The sequence below is a fragment of the Elephas maximus genome, chromosome 12, assembly GCF_024166365.1.
Source record: "Elephas maximus indicus isolate mEleMax1 chromosome 12, mEleMax1 primary haplotype, whole genome shotgun sequence".
NCBI classification, from domain to species: Eukaryota; Metazoa; Chordata; class Mammalia; order Proboscidea; family Elephantidae; genus Elephas; species Elephas maximus.
In genome coordinates, this window is record NC_064830.1 from 52,796,475 (window position 1) to 52,818,187 (window position 21,713).

The following is a 21,713-nucleotide window of genomic DNA, read 5'->3' on the forward strand; positions in this document are numbered from 1 at the left end:
TCAAGAACACATAAAAAAAGACTTCAAAATGATAGCACTAAATTCACAAAAAAATTCACTAAATACACCAATAAAGAGACACAGAGTGGCAGAATGGATTAAAAACCAAGATCCGTCTGTATGCTGCCTACGAGAGACACACCTTAGACTTAGAGACACAAACAAACTAAAACTCAAAGGATGGAAAAAAATTTATCTAGCAAACAACAATCAAAAAGAGCAGGAGTGGCAATATTAATTTCTGACAAAATAGACTTTAAAGTGAAATCTATCATAAAGGATAAGGAAGGAGACTATATTACGATTAAAGGGACAATACACCAAGAAGATATAACCATATTAAATATTTATACACCCAATGAGAGGGCTGCAAGATATTAAAACCAACTCTATCAGCACTGAAAAGTGAGATAGACAGCTCGACAATAATACTAGGAGACTTCAACACACCACTTTCAGTGAAGGACAGGACATCCAGAAAGAAGCTCAATAAAGACACGGAAGATCTAAATGCCACAATCAACCAACTTGACCTCATAGACATATACAGAAACTCCACCCAACAGCTGCAAAGTATACTTTTTTTTCTAGTGCATATGGAACATTCTCTAGAATAGACCACATATTAGGTCATAAAGCAAGCCTTAGCAGAATCCAAAACACTGAAATATTGCCAACCATCTTCTCTGACTGTAAGGCCACAAAAGGGGAAATGAGTAACAGGAAAAGCAGGGAAAAGAAATCAAACACTTGAAAACTGAACAAAACCCTGCTCAAAAAAGACTGCATTATAGAAGACATTAAGGATGGAACAAAGAAATTCATAGAATCCAATGAGAATGAAAACACTTCCTATCAGAACCTTCAGGACACAGCAAAAACGGTGCTCAGAGGCCAATTTATATCAATAAATACACACATCCAAAAAGAAGAAAGGGCCAAAACCGAAGAGTTATCCCTACAACTTGAACAAATAGAAAGAGAGCAAGAAAAGCAACCCATAGGCAGCAGAAGGAAACAAATATAAAGTAGAGCTGAACTAAATGAAATACAAAACCGAAAAACAATTGAAAGAATTAACAAGACCAAAGCTGGTTTTCTGAAAAAATCAACAAAACTGATAAACCACTGGCCAAACTGACAAAAGAAAAACAGGAGAAGAAGCAAATAACACAAATAAGAAATGAGATGGGTGATATTACAACACACCCAAATGAAATTAAAAGAATCATATCAGATAACTGCGAAATTGTATTCTAACAAATTTGAAAACATAGAAGAAACGGATGAATTCCTAGAAACACACTACCTACCTAAACTAACACAAACAGAGGTAGAACAACTAAATAGACCCATAACAAAAGAAGAGATTGAAAAGGTAATCAAAAAACTCCCAACAAAAAAAAGCCCTGGTCCTGACGGCTTCACTGCAGAGTTCTACCAAACTTTCAGAGAAGAGTTAACACCACTACTACTAAAGGTATTTCAGAGCACAGAAAAGGACAGAATACTACCAAACTCATTCTATGAAGCCACTATATCCCTGATACCAAAACCAGGTAAAGACACCACAAGAAAACAAAATTATAGACCTATATCCCTCATGAACATCGATGCAAAAATCCTCAACAAAATTCTAGCCAATAGAATTCAACAACATATCAAAAAAAATAATTCACCATGACCAAGTGGGGTTCATACCAGGTATGCAGGGATGGTTCAACATTAGAAAAACAATTAATGTAATCCAGCACATAAATAAAACAAAAGACAAGAATCGTATGATTTTATCAATTAACACAGAGAAGGCATTTGACAAAGTTCAAATAGGAACAGAAGGAAAATTCCTCAACATAACAAAGGGCGTTTATACAAAGCCAACAGCCAACATCACCCTAAATGCAGAGAGTCTGAAAGCATTCCACTGAGATTGGGAACCAGAGGAGGGTGCCCTTTATTACTGCTCTCATTTAACATTGTGTTGGAAGTCCTAGCCAGAGCAATTAGGCTAGAAAAAGACATAAAGGGCATCCAAGTTCATAAAGAAGAAGTAAAAGTATCTCTATTTGCAGATGACATGATCTTATAGACAGAATACCCTAAGGAATCCTCCAGAAAACAACTGAAACTAATAGAAGAGCTCAGCAGAGTATCGCGGTACAAGATAAACATACAAAAATCAGTTGGATTCCTCTACACCAACAAAAAGAACATCGAAGAGGAAATCACCCAATCAATGCCATTTACGGTAGCCCCCAAGAAGATAAAATACTTAGGAATAAATCTTACCAGAGATGTAAAAGACTTATTCAAAGAAAACTACAGTACACTTCTGCAAGAAACCAAAAGAGACCTACATAAGTGGAGAAACATACCTTGCTCATGGACAGGAAGACTTAACATTATAAAAATCTCTATTCTACCAAAAGCGATCTATACATTTAATGCAATTCCGATTCAAATCCCAACGACATTCTTTAATGAGATGGAGAAACAAATCAGCAACTTCATATGGAAGGGAAAGAGGCCCCGGATTAATAAGACATTACTGAAAAAGAAGAACAAAATTGGAGGCCTTCCTTACTTTACCTGATTTCAGAATCTATCATACTGCCACAGTAGTCAAAACAGCCTGGTACTGGTATAACAACAGATACATGGACCAATGGAACAGAATTGAGAATCCAGACATAAATCCATCCACATATGAACAGTTTATATTTCACAAAGGCCCGAAGTCAGTTAAATGGGGAAAAGACAGTCTTTTTAACAGATGGTGCTGGCATAACTGGATATCCACCTGCAAAAAAATGAAACAAGACCCATACCTCACTCCATGTACAAAAACTAACTCAAAATGAATCAAAGACCTAAATATAAAATCTATAACAATAAACATCATGGAAGAAAAAACAGGGGCAATGTTAGGAGCCCTAATACATGGCGTAAACAGTATACAAAACATTACTAACAATGCAGAAGAAAAACTAGATAACTGGGAGCTCCTAAAAATCAAACACCTATGCTCAGCCAAAGACTTCACCAAAAGAGTAAAAAGACTACCTACAGACTGGGAAAAAGTTTTTAGCTCTGACATTTTTGATCAACACCTGATCTCTAAAATCTATATGATACTGCAAAAACTCAAATACAAAAAGAGAAATAACCCAATTAAAAAATGGGCAAAAGATATGAATAGACACTTCACTAAAGAAGACATTCAGGTAGCTAACAGATACATGAGGAAATGTTCAGGATCATTAGCCATTAAAGAAATGCAGATCAAAACTACAATGAGATTTCATCTCACTCCAACAAGGCTGGCACTAATCCAAAAAACACAAAATAATAAATGTTGGAGAGGCTGTGGAGAGATTGGAACACTTCTACACTGCTGATGGGAATGCCAGATGGCACAACCACTTTGGAAATCGATTTGGCCCTTCCTTAAAAAGCTAGAAATAGAACTACCATATGATCCCACCATCCCACTCCTCAGAATATATCCTAGAGAAATAAGAGCCTTTACATGAACAGACATATGCACACCCATGTTTCCTGCAGCACTGTTTACAACAGCAAAAAGACGGAAGCAACCAAGGTGCCCACCAACAGATGAATGGATAAATAAATTATGGTATATTCACACAACGGAATAGTATGCATTGATAAAGAACAGTGAGGAATCTGTGAAACATTTCATAACACGGAGGAACCTGGAAGGCATTATGCTGAGTGAAATTAGTCAGTCGCAAAAGGACAAATATTGTGTAAGACCACTATTAAAAGAACTTGAGAAATAGTTTAAACTGGGAAAAAAACATTATCTTGTGGTTACAAGAGCAGGGAGGGTGGGAGAGGGATATTCACTAATTAGACAGTAGAAAAGAACTACTTTAGGTGAAGGGAAAGACAACACACAACACAGGGGAGGTCAGCACAACTGGACTAAACCAAAAGCAAAGAAGTTTCCTGAATAAACTGAATGCTTCGAAGGCCAGTGTAGCGCGGGCAGGGGTTTGGGGATCATGATTTCAGGGGACATCTAAGTCAACTGGAATAATAAAATCTATTAAGAAAACATTCTGTATCCCATGTTGAAGAGTGGCATCTGGGGTCTTAAACGCTAGCAAGCAGCCATCTGAGATACATCAATTGGTCTCAACCCACCTGGAGGAAAGAATGAAGAATACCATAGACACAAGGTAATTACAAGCCCAAGAGACAGAAAGGGCTACACGAACCAGAGACTATATCATCCCGAGACCAGAAGAACTAGATGGTGCCCAGCCACATCTGATGACTGCCCTGACAGGGAACACAACAGAGAACCCCTGAGGGAGCAGGAGAGCAGTGGGATGCAGAACCCAAATTCTCATAATAAGACCAGACATAATGGTCTGACTGAGGCTGGAAGGACCCCAGTGGTCATGGCCCCCAGACCTTCTGTTGGCCCAGGATAGGAACCATTCTCGAAGCCAACTCTTCAGACATGGATTGGACTGGACAATGGGTTGGAGAGGGATGCTGGTGAGGAGTGAACTTCTTGGATCAGGTGGACACTTGAGACTATGTTGGCAACTCCTGCCTGGAGGGTAGATGAGAGGGTAGAGGGGGTTAGAAGGTGGTGAAATGGACACGAAAAGAGAGAGTGGTGGGAGAGAGCAGGCTGTCTCATTAGGGGGAGAGTAACTGGGAGTATGTAGCAAGGTGTATATAAGTTTTTGTGTGAGAGACTGACTTGATTTGTAAACTTTCACTTAAAGCACAACAAAAATTCTTTTAAAAAAAAAAGGGCACAACAATATGACACCAATAAACTCATACCTTTCGATAATCACACTCAATGTAAACGGTTTAAAATGCACCCATAAAGAGACAGAGGGGCAGAATGGATTACAAAAAAAACAACCCATGAATATACTGTCTACAAGAGACACACTTCAGATACAAAGACATAAATACGGTAAAAATCAAAGGATGGAAAAAATATATCAAGCAAGCAGGAACCAAAAAAGAGGAGTGGCAATAGTAATCTCAGATAAAACAGACTTTAGGACAAAATCCACCACGAAAGACAAGGAAAGACATTATATGATTAAAGCGACAATCCACCAAGGAGACATAACCTTTGTAAGTATCTGTGCGCCAAACAGCAGGGCTCCAAAATACATAAAACAAACTCTTAACAGCACTGAAAAGAGAAACAGTTCCACAATAATAGTAGGACACTTCAACACACCACTCTAGGTAAAGGTCAGAAGATCTAGAAAGAAACTCAACAAAGATACAGAAGATCTAAAGGCCACAACTGACCTCACAGACATATACAGAACACTCCACCCAACGGTAGCAAAATATATATCCTTTTCCAACATACATGGAACGTTCTCCAGAACAGACCACATTTTAGGCCACGAAGCAACCCTCAAAAAAATCCAAAACATCTACATAATCTCTCTGGTCACAACACCAGAAAAGTAGAAATCAATGACAAGAAGAGCAAGGAAAGAAAAATCAAATACATAGACATGCTGCTAACTCAAAAATGAAGCCACTCCTGAAGTCCACCTTTCAGCGAAAGATTAAACAGGCTTGTAAACCAAACAATAACACAAATGAGGACGTGCTTCTTAGCGCAATCAAGTACACAAGACAAAATGGGAAACTCCTGCCCAAACGCAAGATGAGAAGGGACAAGAAAACTGGACAAATTGACATGGGGAACCCAGGGTAGAAAGGAGGAGAGTGCTAATTCATTGTGGGGATTGCAACCAATGTCACAAAACAATTTGTGTATACATTTTTGAGTGAGAAACTAATTTGTATTGCTCCTCAAGAAAGCTTATGACTTCCAAAGTAAAACTTTATAGGAAAACAATATGTTACAAGAAAACACATAGATTTAGATGATGTTTTCAGGACCTAGCAAAGTCCTTGGGTCCATGGTAGATTATCAGTAAATATTTGTGGAATGAATGGAAGAGTGAAATGGCAGGAAAGCAGGAGGAAAGGAGTCCAACCTAAAATGGTACCACAAAAAATTGTTAACATTAAATAAAGAAAACTCTAAGCATGGGATACTAACCATGGTCTAGTTTCATATGTAAACCCCTCTCTTTTTCTTCCAGTAAATGTTCCTCATCCTCTCGGTTGACATCATCACTTTCATGATCTGCCTGCTTTTCAGAGAGTTTTCGTAATTGCTGCATAAATATTTCAGTAGATGATGTAAAATGAAATTCTTTGTTGTTTAGCCAATGAACTACAAAGCCCCCGTTTCCATCATCAACATCAAATGTAGTGCCAGCCAAGATATTTGGAATATCTGTGGAAATAAAAATATAAAATTTCAACAGAAATGTTTAATTTCTTTAAAAATACTATAAATGCTTGTAATGACTAATTCTACATTTACATAAAGTACTAAACAAGTCAATATAATTCTAGCAGAAGTTATTAAAAACCTTTATTAAATTTAATGGTAAATGTAAATATTAAGAATTAGTGGTATAAGACTTACATGAAATTACTCATTTTAAAACCAAATACACCAAATGGAATGCACAGATCTTTACTGAATCCTGTTGGGGGAGGTGGCAGAAAGATAAAGTGGAAAAACAGCTATAAAAAAATTTTTTGAGATAACTGTAGAAAATTAAATATGGACTAGATATTAGATACTATAGAATTACTTCTACTTTACAGTTTTGAGAATGATACTGTGATTATCATTCTCATAACTCAGAATTTCCTTATTCATGGAAGACACTTCTTAAAGTATGTAACAGTGAAGTGTCATGATACCTGCAACTTACTTTGAAAAGGAAGTTGTTTATAGAGAGAGAGAGTAAAGTAACTGTGGCAAAATGTTAACAGTTGAATCAGAGTGGAGCAGGTAAGAGTGTTTACTGTATTATTCTTCCAACTTTTTTGAATGTTTGAAATGTCCCTAATTAAAAAGTATAGGGAAAACAATGCCAAGAAGGCAGGCAGGCTGGCAAACTTGTAAATATAGCAGAATTTCTCCATTTGGGGTAACCAAAATTAATAATGTAATTAGTTCATAAAAAAATTCAATAAATTAATCTCCTAATCCCAATCCATATTACAAATAATTCATTCAACAGAAAGAATAACAAAACAGTGTCTGCTGCAAAAAAAGAAGTGAGATAAAATACACAAGGCATTCTAGCAGTTTTCTATTTAATATATAGTGAAGCTAGATCAAGCTCTAAATTTTCCTTCTATCCAATTCCTGAATGATAGTCCTGGCTTTTTGTTAAAAATAAAACAAATTCTCTAAAATTGGATTTGTAAATTAACAATCTTATAAAACACTACACTGCCTATATAGTATTCTTGCTAAAGATATTCAACCTCAATCTAATCATGAACATTTAGACTTCAAGACAGTCTAAAACACAACTGAGAAACAAAAAAAGACAGAGGGACTGTTCTAGATGTGAGGAGACTAAAGAGAAATGATAATCAAATGTGAAGTTTGATCTTTGACTGGATCCTGGATCCACTGAGAAAAATCTATATTTGAATATGAACTATATATTAGACGATATTATTGCATCAATGCTAAGTTCCTTGCGTGTGATAATGGTTGTGGCTAGTTAGGCAAATCTTCTTTATCTTATATTCTGAAATATTTAGGGGTTAAGAGTACTGTCATCAACTAACCTGAGACCAGAAGAACTAGATGCTTCCTGGCTACCACTACTACACATTGTGATCAGGATCACAATACACAGATCCTGATAGAAAGGGGAAAAAATGTGGAATGGAACTTAAAATTCTCAAAAAATCCAGACTTACTGGACTCACTAAGACAGGAGGAATCCCAGAGACACATTTTTTGGGGATGCAATTCAACCCATAACCTTCCACCCTTTGGCACCCAAAAATTCATGTCCTTGCCACATATAAAACACATTCACCCCTTCATATCACCCCAAAAGTCTTGAATCAACTCCAAGTGCAAATTCCATCCCAGGACAAAATTGTTCTTCATCTCTGTAATCTATAACACAAGTTATCTGCTTCCAAAGTACAATGGCACAAGGTAGACATTTCCATTACTAATGGGAGAAACTGGAGGGAAAGAAGGAACGACGGGCACAAAGCATGTCAAAAACCCAGCAGAACAATTTACTTTAGCTCTCGAGGCCTGGAAATAATCCTCTCTTCTCTGAGACCATCTAGGCAGTGGCCCTGCCCTCCATTCTGGGAGTTGGCTGCCCCCTCTAGATTCTAGGTGGAGGACTCCCAGCCCTGGGCTTCCGTTTTGTCTTCCAGGCCCACTGAAATGGCAACTCTGCTCCCTCAGCTTTGGGCAGCCCCATACTCCTAGTCCATCTGAGTGGCAACCCCACACCCTTTGCCCCAGGAGTCCCCATTCTTCTGCCCCTTGGGCATGGCAGCCCCACCCCCTCAACTTTGGGCAGTGGATCTGGCCCCATAACCCTCCACTCATGAACGGCAGCACCACTCCAGGACTGAGCTGGTGAAGATCTGACTCTGAAATGTAGGAGGCCATGTCCTGACCCTTTGAAACCCCAGAGGCCATGGCTCCACCCTTTGAGACTTCAGAAATTGTGGTCCTACCCTTCCAGACTAAGGAAGGTCTGCTTCCCGCTCTTCTTGTTCTTCAGCTTCTGCTTTCTGGTTCCTTGGCACCTCGGTCCCTTGGCCCTCTTGGGCCTGCCCAGCCCAGCCTCTGCCTTGCTTGGACAAGTGTTACAAGGCCCTTTAGCTCTACCGATAAGTGCCTGGAGGAACCCCACTCCAGTAACTCTCCTGTCTACAGGCACTCAGCTCTCTCGCTCCATGGTTCGGCAATCCTAGCTCCGTCGACAAGTACCCAGAGGCACCCCACTCTGCCAGGAAGCCTCCTGCCTGAATGTACTCAGCTCTCTCGCTCAGTGGGTCAGCTCCCATGCCATCTCACGCCAGACTCCTGGTTCTGCTGCCACCACTTCTCTGCTGCTGCTTCTCACTGTCTGTGCCATCTCCAGTGTTACAGCTCACCTCATTTCCTTCTGAGCCATCACTGGAATTGCCTTTGACATCTGTAATTCCACCAACAATCTCTTCAAGCAATCTAGACTTTTATTATTAGGCACCTTTAAGCCTCTACCCACCACCCAATTCCAATCACTTCCACATTTTGGGTATCTGTTAGAGCAACATCCTACCCCTGGTACCAAATTGTGTTGTAGTTATCTAGTGCTGCTATAATAGAACTACCATAAGTGGATGGCTTTAACAATTTATTCTCTCACAGTTCAGGAGGCTAGAAGTCCAAATTCAGGGCACCAGCTCTAGGGGAAGCCTTCATTTCTCTGTCAGCCGGGGGAAGGTCCTTGTCTCTTTTCAACATCTGTGGGCCCAGCACTCTTTGGAGATCTCCACGTGTCTTGGCATCAGTCTTCCCCTGGGTCTAGGAGGTTCTCAGCTCAGGGATCCTGGGTCCAAAGGACACGTTCCACTCCTGGCTCTTCTTTTTTGATGGTAATGAGGTCCCTCCTCTCTATTCGTTTCTCCTTTTATCCCTTGTAAGATAAAAGGTGATGCAGACCACACCCCAGGGAACCTCCCCTTAAACTGGATCAGTGCTGTGACCTGAGTAAGAGTGGTGATTTAAGTGAGGGTGATGCATCTCACCCTAATCCTGTCTTATTAACAAACATAACCTAATCCCCTTTAACATAACCTATACCTGCCGCTTTAATGACAAGCAGAGGTTAGGGTTTAGACCACATCACAAAATGGAGGATAATTATATCAGATCACAAAATGGAGGAGGTCTTAGTCATCTAGTGCTGCTATAACAGAAATACCACAAGTGGATGGCTTTAACAAAGAGAAATTTATTTTCTCACAGACTAGTAGGCTAGAAGTCCAAATTCAGGCAGTAAGTTCCAGGGGAAGGCTTTCTCTCTCTGTCGGCTCATGTAGGAAACCTGGGTCCAAAGCATGCTCTCTGCTCCCCGTGCTTCTTTCTTGGTAGTATAAGGTCCCCAACTCTCTGCTTATTTCCCTTTCCTTTTATCTCTTGTAAGATAAAAGGTGGTACAGGCCACACCCCAGGGAAACTCCCTTTACATAGGCTCAGAGATGCAATGTGAGCAAGAGAGTTACATTCCACCCTAATCCTTTTTAAGCACAGGCAGAGATTACGATTTACAACACACAGGAAAATCACAAAATGGAGGACAACCACACAATACTGGGAATCATGGCCTAGCCAAGTTGATACATATTTTGGGAACACACAATTCAAACCATGACAGAGGGGAAGGGAAGCTAGATCAATGGAAACAGAACAAATAGTATGGAAGTAATAAGAATGTAAAAATTGTTACCAATGGACAGAACGATGTGTATAAACATTAAGCAGGAACCTAATTTGCTGTGTAAACTTTCACCTGGAACACAATAAAATATTAAGATAAAAAAAGAGTAATGTTGTCAAAAATCTTCAAATGGCTTGGCCAAAAAATAAGGGAGAAGGGAACAAAGGTACCCACAAAGGGGCTGAGAATGAAAGCATATGTGACAAGATGTTAACCATATATTTATTTATACAAAATAAAATTTTACTATCCTTTACCTGTGGCAGGGTTGATGCTTGCAGCAATGTGAAAATGGCACAGCACGTTCGCATGGTGGGAAATGTGTCTTTGCACTTCATGTGTTCCCGTCTGGTCAGGCATTAGTTCAGTGTGAGTTACAAGAACAGAAGATCTTCTTTGTCCTTTTCTTAAATTTTTCAAATGATGTATTGTCTAAAATAAGACATAATTGCTGAATCCAACTCTATGAGGTCTAATAAATTTTGACCAAAGTACTTTTGATTATTAAGGATTTCAAGATTTTCTTCTCTGTAAAACCTAACCATTTGAAAAGAACCTTTCTTAAATATAGTAGAACAATGCTGGATATAGTCTCCATAGTTCTTGTAAATTATATAATTTAAAGCAAAAAATAGTTGCTCAAAAATACTTAATGTTATCTCCAAAAACCCCTGTCAAGATTAGGAGGTCCCAAGTCTGGTTTTTCTTTTGTTTTGTTTTTTTCAATATCCCCCAGTACTGAGATGCAATTTACTGGTCATAAATGTTAAGGGGAAAAAACCTACCAGGAAGAACATTCCTCCCAAAATTCTCATTTGGAACTAAACAGCTAAACAGTCAAAGATATGACCTCTGTTATAAAGAAGAAAACAGGGTATAAAAATACAGAATAATAAGGGGAACCTACTTAGATAAGAGTAGACAGGAAAGAACTCATTAAAGTATTGACCTACAGGATTTGTTTAAATTGAGATACATCTCTGATAAAAGTTCTTCGCTAGCATACCCAATCATCAGGCCTATTCTGGACACTGGACCATGTCACTCTTGGCATGATTCTTTCTCCACATCATAACCCACCTCACGGTATTTCCTGTTCTATAACCTAAGCTACCCTTAGCCCCACACTTTATAATAATTTCCTATTCTTTTCCTTTGTCCTCCACATTCAAATAAAGTATAAGATAGTGCATGGATTGTGCTAACTCTATGAGAGATTCAATTCACCACCAAGTCCGATCAGTTCTTTCTCCATTAAAATAGCACAACATCTGGTCCTTCCTTTCATTTTCCACAGCCTTATCTCTTTACATATGGAAAACAGTACCAGTTCTTTGATGTGTCCCCTGCCTCTGGCTCCTTGTGGTAAGAGTAGCTCATTTCTTTGATGATAGAGTTAAGAAGGATATTAAAGATGGACTTCTCAACCAAACTCCCACTATATTTCAAACAATAACAAAACAAACTATAACTGTTCCTACTGTTTCTCATTTTATTTATCCTTTGAATGTTGAAAAAGTGTATAAATAGTGCCCAATAACAGACAGTATCAAGCAGGCCTACTTTATACAGAACTCTGAAGGCCATCCTTAGCCTATCATACTCATGAAATGTTTCTGCTTGGTGAAGACAGCAAAGCAGCTTTGGCTATGCAACCATTAAACTGTTAATATAAATCTACAATGTAAAAGAATATTTAGTAGAGAGATGTTTATAACATATTATTATAAAAAGTTATAAAATAATACTGCATAGTATATCATTTTTGTAAAAAAGAAAAACATACATACATACATGACTAGAATAGGTGGATTATAACGCTTTTTCTATTTCCTAATCTAATTTTAGAATAAGCATATATTCCTTGTATAATAAAAACAGTCCTAAAAAAAATTTAAGAAAATTAGTAATCTAAACTAACTATAATAAATTTCTCGTAATTTTTAAAAAATGTCTATACTCATTTTATTCCCTAACTGTAATTAAACACAATAGTATACTATCTATAAATAATCTAATTTTTTAGAAAGCACTGTTATTCATGTATACTATATAGTAAAACTGGAAAAAAAAATTCGCTTTTGTAATATCACACCATGGAAAGTGTAAAGCAATCACATGAGTTGTCTGTGTCTAATATCTTAATAAACAACATCCTTATTTGTAAGGATTAATATAGTCATTTTTAATCAGAACAATAAAAGTAAAACTTAATCCTCAAACAAGTGAATTTTTTTTATTACAACTGATTTTAAGGACTTTTACATGCTTTATTACTCAAAAGTGCTTAAACAAACAAAAAACAAACCCATTGCCATAGAGACTCATGGTGACCCTATAGGATGGAGTAGAATTGCCCCATGGAGTTTCCAAGGAGCACCTGGTGGGTTCGAACTGCTGACCTTTTGGTTAGCAGCCGCAGCTCTTGATCATTATAAATTTTTTTATTTGACATGCAAAATGAGAATTAAAATTACATTATTTACCCAGACTACAAGTCTGAGATAGTTACCATCAGTTTTGGCCTCTCACGGGCATAAAATGATAGTCTTACAAGCCTAAAATAAAGGGAAATCCATTGCTATTAATTTCATCAATACATGACCACGTGTACCACCTGCATCTTTGCTTATGAGTTTCCACCGAGACTCACATATTTTCAAAACTCATTTACCATCCTAAATAATATAGTACCTCGAGAGCATGTTGTATTCTGTCTTTGTGTATCCCAGCATGAGAAAGATTGCTGGCAATGCTGGAAGTGGTCGTCTCACAAATCTGCTCACCCAAAAGACAGTCTTCTGGTAATAAGGTTTCTGCCCAGAGTCGGCAGACACCATCATGGCATGAAGTTAACAGCACGTTACAGACAGAGCCCCTAAAGACAAGGAGAAATAAAGATAACTATAAATATCAATACCATGAATTTTTATAGGCTAGTAATATTTGGTTCTTCATGTATAAAGATGATACTTGTGCAAAATTAGCAGCATGGCCTATGTGTAGTTATTTGCCCCAGAATGGTAAAAGATTTCCATTGATTATTTCACACTGATTTTCCACACTGCTCACACTTTTAAGGTGATATAGGGCTGCAGTCAGTCAGTTACCATAAAACAGAAGCCCTAACCATCTGCGACACTCACCATACTTCATTAAAACCATATCTTAAACAGCTAACCTAAAAAACAATGTAGTATGCTTCCAATTGCTTTGGAAATCATACTGCACAAGGAAAATGTGGTCAGTCAAAGAGCCTGTGATAATGTGTATCGCTGTGACATCATACAAAACTAGCAATGGTCTTGACAAAGAAATAGAAATTCATGCTATACACATGTGCTGTTTGAAAATTAGGTTCTGTAGGAATATCAATATCATCTAGGCAAAAGAAACAGTAAAAGAAAATTTAATCACTGTAAATTACAGAACGACCATAATAAAGGATCCTTAAGAATTACATCATCTGGCTTAAGGCAGCAGTTGCATCATTTCCTGTCATCCTTCTTATAATCTAAACAGTTACAAATAGGTTTTTAAAATGAGTGTTTTCATAATAAAACTGTAACCCAGTGCCGTCAAGTCGATTCCAACACATAGCGACCCTACAGACAGAGTAGAACTGCCCCATAGAGTTTCCAAGGAGCACCTGGCAGATTCAAACTGCTGACCCTTTGGGTTAGCAGCCATAGCACTTAACCACTACGCCACCAGGGTTTCCAATAAAACTGTAAGGAGAATATTATTCCAAACTATAAATCAATTGCCATTAAGTTAAAATAAGGAAAAATGTCACAGCATCAAGCAGTTGAAGTGATTTAACTGCTTATTATAAAAGAACCAAAACAAAAAGCATTCTCCCATCTAAAAAATGCTCACACTGAATCTGACTCCGCCAAAAGTATCCTGCAAATGTTTTCAATAGATGCAAATAACTTAAGCAAATAAACTTTTATTTAGATTCCACAAATGTTCAAACTTCCCATGTTCTCATTTACTGAGTGCCTCTATAATGTGTGCAGTACTTGCAACAAGGTATAAAGAGTTCCTAGACACACTTAGTAAATAAGATAGCCCTTAGGAATAAACACAGATCTCTAAACAATCTTCTTCCCAACAACTTCTTTACAGCTATATTATATTATATATAATACAGGGATCATTTGTATGAGCTATTTGTATTTTATTTAATCTTCTAAATGCCTTTAAGAGATGCCGTGAAGAAAAACTTATAATAATCTTTTGAGAAGGTTCTGTTGATAGCATACCTTTAAGAAAAGCATACCTGGCCACTTTATTTGCTATACACGATATTCTTTATACATCGCCCTCACATCTGACTAATAGCAACCCTATAGGATGGAGTAGAACTCTCCCACAGGATTTCCTGGGCTATAATTTTTACGGAAGCAGACAGCCACATCTTTCTCCCTTGTAGTGGCTGGTGGGTTCAAACCACTGACCCTTCAGTTAGCAGCTAAGTGCTTTAACCACTGCACCACCAGGACTCCTTATGATATGCTTTACCGCCATGTATATTATTGACAGTTTATCACTATGCTTTATTTTCCCTCAATGTGTGCTTTCCTATTACTTCCAAACATTTCTTTCCTAGAAGCTTCAACTACCACTATTACTAACAACAACAAACACCAGCTAACATTTCTTGAGCAGATACTGTATGTAACACACTCACGAATACATTTTACCCTCACAACAACTCTCTGAGGTAGGTATTATTACTACCCTTATTCTACAGAAAGAAAAACTGACACATAGAGAGTTTAAGTTATTTAGTCAAAATCTCATACTGCTATTGACAATAACAGGATTTAAGTTTAGGCAAATTTTTTTATTCCAGAGCCTACACTGTCAATTTACTGTATTGCTATGATGTCAATACAGTAAAAGGACCTTTATTTTCATTATTTTTATAAACATGTAAGCATACAAATTGAAGTTATATGATACATTTGGCTAACCTGGGCATATACTTGCTAGTTTTACGCCATGAAAAACCTGTTACAGCTCGGGGATGTGCCAAATAAACAAAGGAAAATTGAGTACACGCCTGCCTCCTTTTTACTTCATGATGATCCTGAGGTATAATTGAAGACTTCCAACCAGTCATAGAATACCATACTTTCAAAAGACAATCATCCTGCAAAAACACATAAGTCAATATAGAATTAATTTATACATTCACAATTCAAAATGTAAATGCCTTGAAGAAGTTTTAAAAATTAAAATATATATAAAAACTAATATGTGATGTATATCTAGCATAAAACCAAATGGAAAATGATGTTTATTACTTTAAAGAATACAATTTTTGAGAAGTAAATCCACAGTTTGTTCATTATCAATCTTCTCTATGTAACAGGTAATGGAAACTGACGCCAAAGTCCTCCGTTAAAATATACATGGCAGAAAAGGCCACATGAACCAGAGACTACATCAGCCTGAGATCAGAAAAATTAGAGATTATCCGGCTACAACTGATGATTGCCCTGACAGGGAACACAACAGAGAAACTCTGAGAGAGCAGGAGAGCAGTGGGAATGCAGACCCCAAATTCTCATAAAAAGACCAGACTTAATGGTCTGAGACTAGAGGGACCCCAGTGTTCTGTCGGCCCATGGATTGGACTGGACAATGGGATGGAAAGGGATGCTGGTGAGGAGTGAGCTTCTTGGACCAGGTGGACACTTGAGACTACACTGGCATCTCCTGTCTGGAGGGGAGATGAGAGGGTAGTAGGGGTTAGAAGCTGGCGAAATGGACATGAAAAGAGAGAGGGGAGGGAGGGAGCAGACTGTCTCATTAGGGGGAAAGCAACTGGGAGTATGTAGCAAGGCGTATATAAGTTTTTGTTTGAGAGACTGACTTGATTTGTAAACTTTCACTTAAAGCACAATAAAAATTAAAATATAAATACACACACAGACACACAGACACACACACACACGTCACTGTTGAGAAAAGACTTTGAAACCAGATGCCAGCCTCTTGTTGCCAGTGATAAGGATAAGAAAGGTGCCATATTATCAAGTCATCGCTATCATCCTTTCCTAAAGAGGGCTACATGGGTGGAAACCTTTTTAAATATAAAGTGCTTCTAGCTCTAAATGAGGAGTCAGCAAATTATTAGGCTTTATGTGCAACACAGGTATCTGACACATATTCCTCTTTTTTTTTTTTCTTATAACCCTTTAAAAATGTAAAAACCATTCTTAGCACAAGGACCAAAGTTTCCTGACCCCTGATCTAAGTGATTAGAAAGTCAGGCACCACCTCTATGACCACTTAAAATATTTACAGTCATAACAATAGGAACTAACTTTATCATTTTACTTAGTTCCAACAATTTTATTAAAGGCCTACATAACTATACCTTATTTAACAGAAAGTATCTACTTTATAGTGCTTATACTTAACAGTGAAAGTGTGTTAAGGAAAATAATGAAATGTTATCACTTATGCAAAAGCCTCAATTTCTAACAAACACTGAAATTATGTATCCCTGAAAAATGTGTATAGGTCCAAATATTTTCATCTGGACTAGACAAACACTTGTTGTTGTTGTTTATTTTCCCATCCTAGTACTCATTCTCAATCTATAATGCATAATGAAACATATGTCTGCATTAATGTCCCACTTTTTTTGGATAATTATACAGTAAATCTTTTTAAGTGCTTACTCTAAGACAACCACTTAACAACGTATTATTTGCTTTCCTTCAAGTACCTTATTCATCTTGGCATCATTTTCACCTAACCAAACTTATCGCATAACATATGGTAGTGGTTTTCAGACTGAGCACCATAAAAACCCTAGAGGTACCTCAGAGCCAGCCCTTCAGGAGTCACAAAGGAAAAGGCAGAGAACCTCCACAAGGTGGCACTCTAGCCCCTTCTCCCATTCCCACCAACCTTCCCCCTCAATTTAAGTGGTGACTCTTTAACCTGTTACTACAAATTAATGCAAATTGAAAACAAGAGGTTTTAATTCTCCATGTTCAAAATAAAAGAAGAGGCTCCCCTCCTTCCCTGATCTTTCAGAATTCACTTTACCCAGTACCCAGTAGATAACCTGTAATTGTAAAACCTTTCTCTATCTCTTTGAAAGTATGCAAATCTAAAGTGTTACCTCAAAAACCTGGCAATCACCTCTTTAAAGTGTAACTTCAGGTAATCTTCCCCTACCCTCCATTTTCTGGAGAGGAGATTAGCAAAATGTTAGGTGGCTCAGGCTCCCAAATGCAAATCTACCTATATAAATTTACATAAAGACACTAGAATCACAATTTTATCTTGAAAACATGAATGTAAGGAGTTGTAGCCACTCAGCTCTACAAAAAGTATGATTTCTCTGTCTTTGCAGTCTCTTTAGTGGACTGCCCGTCATGTGTCACATTCTGGTTTAAAGCCTCTTCAGTAATAAGATTTTTCTTTCTCTTCTATATTTATGGAGAGGTTTTCTGGGTTGGGAGCAGATTTTGTTCTTGATTTTATTTCCCCAAAAGTACCTAAAAAATCTAAAGCCACAATAGAATTAAATTAGAAGTCATTAACGGAAAAATTTGGGTTTTTAACAGAAAGACATCTAGAAAGTCTCCAAATATCTGGAAACTACACACACATCTAAATTGCAAAAGAAATTTTTTAATATTTTTAACTGAATGAAAATGAAAGCTCAACATATCAAAATTTGGGGGATGCTGCTATAGCAGTGCTTAGAAGGAAATTATAGATTTAACTGCTTATATTAGAAAAGAGAAAAAAAATTCAGTGATTTAAGCTCTACCTTAAAAAAACAAAAAAAAAAAGTTGCTGTCAAGTCAATTCTGGCCCACAGTAACACTATAGGAGACAGTAGAACTGCCCATAGGGTTTCCAAGTAGCAGGTGGTGGATTTGAACTGCTGACCTTAAGCAGCTAGTAAAAGAAGTGCAAAGTAAACCCAAAGTAAATAGATGTAAGGAACACTGAAAAAAATGAAATAAAATAGAAACAATATAGAGAAATCAATAAACTCAAAAGCTATTTTTAAAGACTAATAATAATCCTCCAGCTAGAACGATCTAGAAATAGAAATCACAAATTACCAATATCAAAAATGAAAGAGGGGACATCACTACAGACCTTATACATATTAAAAGAATGATGAGAGAACGTTATAAATAATTTTGTGCCAATAAATTCAACGATTTAGATACCACTGAGCAACAAAAAAACTACTGATACATAAATCAACATGGATGACTCTCAGAAACATTATGCTATGTCCCAGAAGCCAGACACAAAACAGTATATACTATGCAATTTCATTTATAGGAAACTCTAGGAAAGACAAATCTAATCAACAGTGACAGAAATCAGTGACAGTAATTAGCTGAGACCAGGGATGGGGATGAGAATTAACTGGGAACGGTTCAACGAGAACCTTCTGAGGTGGTAAAAATGTCTTATGACTTGATAACTTGGTGATTACACGAGTTTATACATTTGTCAAAACTCATCAAATTGTACATTTAAAACGTGCATTTTATTTTATGTAAATTATACCTCAATAAAGTTAATTTAAGAAATGAAAAGACAGGACAAGACTTAAGAGTACAAAGATGCTTATTTTTTTAATACAAATGGTAAGAAAAATTAGACCATTTAATGTCTATTAATAGTTGCCTGGTTAAGTAAATTTCAGTACACTGATTCATGTAATAGAAAATTATGTACCTTTGAAAGGAATACAGATATATATGTATTGACATGGCAATCTATCCATGATACATTAAGTGAAGAAATCAAGTTAAAGAATATGATCCCATTCAAACACGTGTGTATGTGCATGAGTGGTTTACAAAGGTGTCAAAAAGTCTGAAAGGATATATACTAAATAGAAAATATTATTGGCCTTTTAAAATTGAGGGTAGGGCTGTTTGGCAAGGGACTTTCATCTTCTCTGCATGTTTTTATTATAAGTACACATTATGTTTAAAATAAAAGTAAAGATATTTCCATGAGGGGGGATGGCTGGTAAATCAATGCATTAAATCCAGAAACAGAGACGCACTCTCAGAACAGGAAAGGCTCTGGGAACGCTCTGTAGCCCTGTCCTCCTTCCCTTCCTGCCATCATCACCCTTCTCAAGCAATCTTTTCACCCTAGCCCCTGTAAAGCCCTGTTTTTCACTCAAATAGGTAATTCTTCTATTAAAGAAAATTGTTTTTTTGAAGAAAACAATATTTTAAACCACTTGTAAACTTTACAAAGGAATCAATTGTTATAAAATGTGTTCAGATATAAACTTTATGAACATAAGCAAATAGAATATAAGTAAACACCAGGCAAGCAAACTGAGAAAACCAATTCTTGAGCTGAAGATTTAATTGGATATGACTAGTGGAGAAAAAAGAAAAGGCTATCTTTAAAAGGAAGGTTTGATATTAAGTTAAGATAAAAAGTTATACTCTTAAGCCCAAGAAAAATTCAATTTATCACACTTATAAAAAGTAGATCCTACCAGCAGAAGTGTTCAATGAGCTGTAATATTAGAAATTCTGAAGACAACGGGATCCAAGTCCTACAGCTCCTGAACTGAAACCCTGTCACACGTAACAAAGGTGGCAGAAAGTGCCTTCTAGAGGTAGGTCACACAGCCACCATCTGCCCTATCAAGTCAGAAAAAACCTGGCTTTATTAACAGAAACAGAACAGATTGTGCAAAACAAAAAAGTCTGCCCAACATTCCAAAGTCAGTTTCTGCTCATTTTATCAAGAAGATAGATATTAATTACATATAGCTTCTCACAAATGTGAGGAAATGAGCTTAAATCCAAGACATTTGTTAACTCCCAAAGAATCCTTACTGGTAAAGCACTCTTTTCCATAAGAATTATGAAACACTTAGCTCTTAGAAGAATGGATATGGCAAATAAAATAATTTTTAAAAGTACTATTACGTATATATAATATGCATTATATATATAATTGCTAAGGCTATACAAAATTAAAAATTCAAGTAAAAAAATATTAGGTATTACGGGGTATACGAACAGAAGGAAACTGCCTTTGAGGAGTTTAAAATCCTTTGACCCATTTAAGAGGAACTGCTTTTAGCCGATTTATTTGTTTGATGCACAAAGGCATCTTTCAGGTTCACTATGGCTGAGAGTTCAAATATTCAGATGTTCTGACAACGAAAACTGATCATCTTACTTGGGTCATAAATAGTTTTTAAAGTACCTAAGTGACCATGTCAAAAGACCCAAAGCTAAACACACTGCTATCAAGTTAATTCCAACTCATAGTGACCCTATAGGACAGGGGAGAACCGCCCCATAGGGTTTCCAAGGCTGCAAATCTTCACAGAAGCAGACTGCCACATCTTTCTCCTGTTAAGTGGCTGGGGGGTTCGAACTGCCAACCTTTCGGTTAGCAGTCAAGTGTTTAACCACTGCATCACCAGGGCTCCTTTGTCAAAAGACCGTACACCCCAAAATAGTCCCCAAATTAGGCAGTTGTGACACACAGCTGAGGCAAACAAAGGGAGATATGTGGAAACATGATGAATATGAGGAAATGGAGTCAACTACAGAAACAGAAGAACCTAGAAAATAAAACAATACTTACTGTCAGTATGTTAACAGTCCATTTGTTTTTAAGAAAGGGATGGACATTCTGTAATATGTATCAATGTATTTAGTCTTAATCCAATCAAATTACATGTCTGCCAGTATATTTCAAAAGACTCAATTATACTACATTTGGTCATTTCCAGAGAGATTTATTAAAGAGCCAAAATGGCTTTCAGACAATTTCAGACTTAAAAACAAAATCAGTCTGCAAGATGCAAATGTACAATGACATGCTATTAACTCCCTGTACAAGCATTATCGAATGGAGTCACCGTGTGAAGTGCTGGGGATATAGCTCAGGAAGAGACGGAGACAGGGACAATAATATGTATTTCCTGACTGCACAGAGCTTTTATTCTAGAAGGGAAGACAAAATTAAATAAGGATATGAATTACTGTTTTAATTACAATTGTGTAGGCGCTATAAATGAGAACTAAGGCACAGGGTACTATGAGAGCTTGACCTTGTATGGGAAATGAGAAATTTCCCTGAGGATGTTAATATTTAAACTAAGAGTTATAAGATACATAGACGATGACTAGGCAAACAACGGGGAAGGATGAACATTCCATAGACAAAGAGACTAGCATGTAAAAAGGCCTGAAAGTACTAGAGAGCCTGGTATATTCAAGGCCCTGAAAGGCTATGAATGTGGTAGGGGTTAAGGTGGGAATGACGGTGGAGAGGTATGCCAGGGCCCATGTT

At 37.2% G+C, this 21,713-nt stretch overlaps 1 protein-coding gene across 7 annotated transcripts in view; it reads right to left on the reverse strand.

Moving 5' to 3' along the window:
• DMXL2 (Dmx like 2) overlaps nucleotides 1-21,713 on the reverse strand; it is a 249,253-nt gene that overhangs the window by 143,996 nt on the left and 83,544 nt on the right. For 6 of the 7 annotated variants that reach the window (XR_007519764.1, XR_007519765.1, XR_007519763.1 and 3 more), the window contains exons 7-10: nucleotides 15,350-15,528; nucleotides 13,062-13,245; nucleotides 10,625-10,799; nucleotides 6,089-6,328 (exon numbers count right to left, since the gene is read on the reverse strand). Coding sequence is in view for 3 of the 7 variants with exons in the window: in XM_049904983.1 (XP_049760940.1) it covers nucleotides 6,089-6,328; nucleotides 10,625-10,799; nucleotides 13,062-13,245; nucleotides 15,350-15,528 (778 nt within the window). In the remaining 4 variants the exon portion in view is untranslated. Of the gene's footprint in view, nucleotides 1-2,589; nucleotides 3,103-6,088; nucleotides 6,329-10,624; nucleotides 10,800-13,061; nucleotides 13,246-15,349; nucleotides 15,529-21,713 lie in introns of those variants that run through there. The other variant, XR_007519766.1, reaches the window with a different exon arrangement.